The 2,780-nt window shown below is 66.4% G+C and overlaps 1 protein-coding gene across 1 annotated transcript; it reads right to left on the bottom strand.

Annotated features, from left to right (window-relative positions):
• Positions 1 to 259: 259 nt before the first annotated feature.
• FIGNL2 (fidgetin like 2) lies at positions 260 to 2,239 on the bottom strand. Its single transcript, XM_036250681.1, has one exon. It carries the CDS (start codon positions 2,237 to 2,239, stop codon positions 260 to 262), a length of 1,980 nt encoding a protein of 659 aa, XP_036106574.1.
• Positions 2,240 to 2,780: the final 541 nt, after the last annotated feature.

Here is a 2,780-nt window from a genome sequence, read left to right as displayed (position 1 = left end):
CCCATCTGAGGAGCTGAGATGGCGAGCTTCCCGTCCACAATAAATAGAAAAATCCTGAGTACACAGCGCATATGGCATCTATCTGCCTAGCAGAAGCATTTTCCTTCCCACGGAAAAAAAAAAAAAAATCCACCAGCCCCCTCCCTTCTCCCTCCCCACATTCATCACTCGGCACCCTCCCAGCCTGGAGGGTTACAGACATCCCTCCCAGGGCCGGGGAGGGAAGGGCAGCGGCTCCCGTGGCCTCCCCAGCGTACTGTCAGTGTCCGAAGCCATACATTTTGTCCCACTCCACATACGAGTCCAGCTCCTTGGGGGAGGCCCGGGGGCCCACCTTGGCCAGTGCCGCCTCCAAGTCTTTGTAGGAGAGGGGGCACTGCAGCCCTGGGAGGCCCGCCCCGGCCGCTGCCTGCTGGCACAGCTGTCCCAACTCGCCCCCGGAGAATCCCTGGGTGCCCTGCACCAGGGCCGCCAGCTCCCGCTCGCTCAGCACGCAGCCCTGCTGGGCCAGCGCCCGCTGCAGGATCTGTCCACGGGCCGTACCGTCGGGCAGCGCCACATAAAAGCGGAGTGCAAAGCGCCGGCGGGTGGCCTCGTCCAGAGCAGCGGGCCGCGAGGTGGTGCCCACGACCAGCATGCCGTCGGCCCCCGCGCCGCAGCCGCCGTCCAGGCAAGCCAGGAGCGGCGCCTGCAGGGCGCCAGTGGCGGTGGTGCCGTCTTCCCGGGTCTGCAGCAGCGCGTCCAGCTCACTAATGAGCAGCACCGCGGGTGGGCGGCAGCGCGCAGCCGCGAAAGCGGCCTGAAGAAGGCGCGCGCCCTCGGCGGCGCTCTGGGTGGCCAGCGTGGCTCCGCGCAGGCGCAACAGCGTGGCGCCCAGTTGCGTGGCCAGACAGCGACCCAGCAGCGCCTTGCCCGCGCCCCGCGGTCCGAAGAGTAGCACGGTCCGGGGCGGGCGTGGGCTGCCGGGGTAGGCGGGCGGCCTCAGCAGGGGCCACACCAGCTCCTCCTCCAGCGCCGCCTTGAGCGGGCCCTGGCCCGCCACGTCTGCCCACTGCACCGGGGGCCCGCAGTCCAGCATCTTGCTCGTCACCAGCTCCAGGGACCCCGGGTCCACACCTTTGAGAGGCTCCTCCGACGGCAAGACAAAGCCCCCTCGGGGAGCAGGTGCTGGGACGCGCTCCGGGAACTTTTCAAAGGGCTCGAGTTGCGGGCCGTAGATCGGGGAGCCCAGGACCTTGAGAGGGATGCCGCCAGCGTACTTGCCCGACGCCTCCTCCGTTGCTCCAGGCGGCTTCGCCCGGAACCCGTTGCCTCGACACTCGCCGTTGTCCGCGGCGGGGTAGGGGGCGCCGTCGGCTGCCGGGGCCTTGGTAGGCTCGTAGACATACTTGCGGTAGCGGCCCTCTGCGCCCTCGTCAGCGGCCTTGCGCTTCAGGGACATCCCAGCCTCTGCTCCCGGAGCCGCCGCCTGGAAGCTGTAGGAGGTGGGGGCCGGCCGGGACGCGGCGGGCGCCGGCAGGGGCGTGGGCGCCGCCAGGCCTGAGGGCAGGTAGGGGGTTGGCGGCGGGGCCGGGGGCGGCGGCAGAGCCCCGTAGCCGGGCTGCGCAGCATAGCCCCCCGCAGGGTAGTTGTACAGAGGCCCGGAGGGGCCGTAGCCCGGCGGAGGCGGGGGCTGCAGCAGCGCGGCGGGGGACGGCGTGGGCAGCGCCGTTCCCGTCTGCGCGCAGTAACCCGGGGCCAGGTACCCCCCGCCGTATCCTGCTGCGTACTCGGGCGTTGTGGACGGGGCCCCGCACGCATTGCCGGCGTAGAGGGGTTCAGGCAGGTTCCCGGCTAAAACTGGGGAGCCCCCGAGGCCCCCGGAGCCGCCCCCACTGCCCGACTTGGTTCCCGGGAGGCCTTCGTGGAGTGAGGCCAAGGGGTAGTGTGGCTCTGGTCCTGGCCAGGGATCAGGGTCCCCCTTTGCGCCGTTGAGGAAGGCGGCATCCCCGTAGCCGCCCAGGGTGGGGCGCTCGTAGGGCGAGTCCAGGACCCCTGAGTACTTCTCTGCATAGCGCTTGAGGAGGTTGGAAGCAGTGAGGGCAGAGATGTCATCGTGTGCCCAAGCATAGTGGCAGCGCTGGCGACCCCCAGGGGGCAGCTCCAACTTGTGGGCTGGCGACGGGGTGGTGGAGGAGACGTCCAGGTGCTGCTCTGGCCACTGGTTGAGAGGCTGGGCGTGTTCCGGTGTCCAGTGCATCTTCAACAGAGCTGCAAGAGAGAAGGTGGCTGATTAGGTCCTTCAGAGGCCACCGACCTCTACCCAACCCCACGGAGATTGCAGCTTTGGACAGGCTGGTTCTCCTGCATCCACCACTCTCCTGGGGCACCTTCTCCAGCACCAAGTCCACAATACTGGATTTACCACTCTTGTCCCAGGATTAAAGTTATCTGAAAATACTTCCCTCAAACAGGAGGGATCTGGAAAGGAAACGTTTGTCCCTAACGTCATCTTACAGGCTTTTTTTTTTTTCCTTTATTGATGAGAGGGAGCCTCTTGCATGCCCCCCACTGGGGATAGGGCTTACAAACTGGGCATGTGCCCTGATGGGAAATCGGATCAGAGACCTCTTGGTGCATGGGTCGATGCTCAACCACTGAACCACACCAGCCGGGCACAGGCAATGATTATTATTTTGTCCTGGCCACACCAGCCCTGCCCTTTAGGACACATGATCCTGACTTTCAGACCTGATGTAGTGAAGAGTCAGGCAAAGGGTGGGACACCCTAGCCCTGGGAA

This window comes from Molossus molossus, unplaced genomic scaffold (assembly GCF_014108415.1).
Source record: "Molossus molossus isolate mMolMol1 unplaced genomic scaffold, mMolMol1.p scaffold_m16_p_10, whole genome shotgun sequence".
Lineage (NCBI taxonomy): Eukaryota > Metazoa > Chordata > Mammalia > Chiroptera > Molossidae > Molossus > Molossus molossus.
The sequence above is the reverse complement of the archived record's forward strand: the minus strand, read 5'-3'. Positions and strand labels throughout refer to the sequence as shown.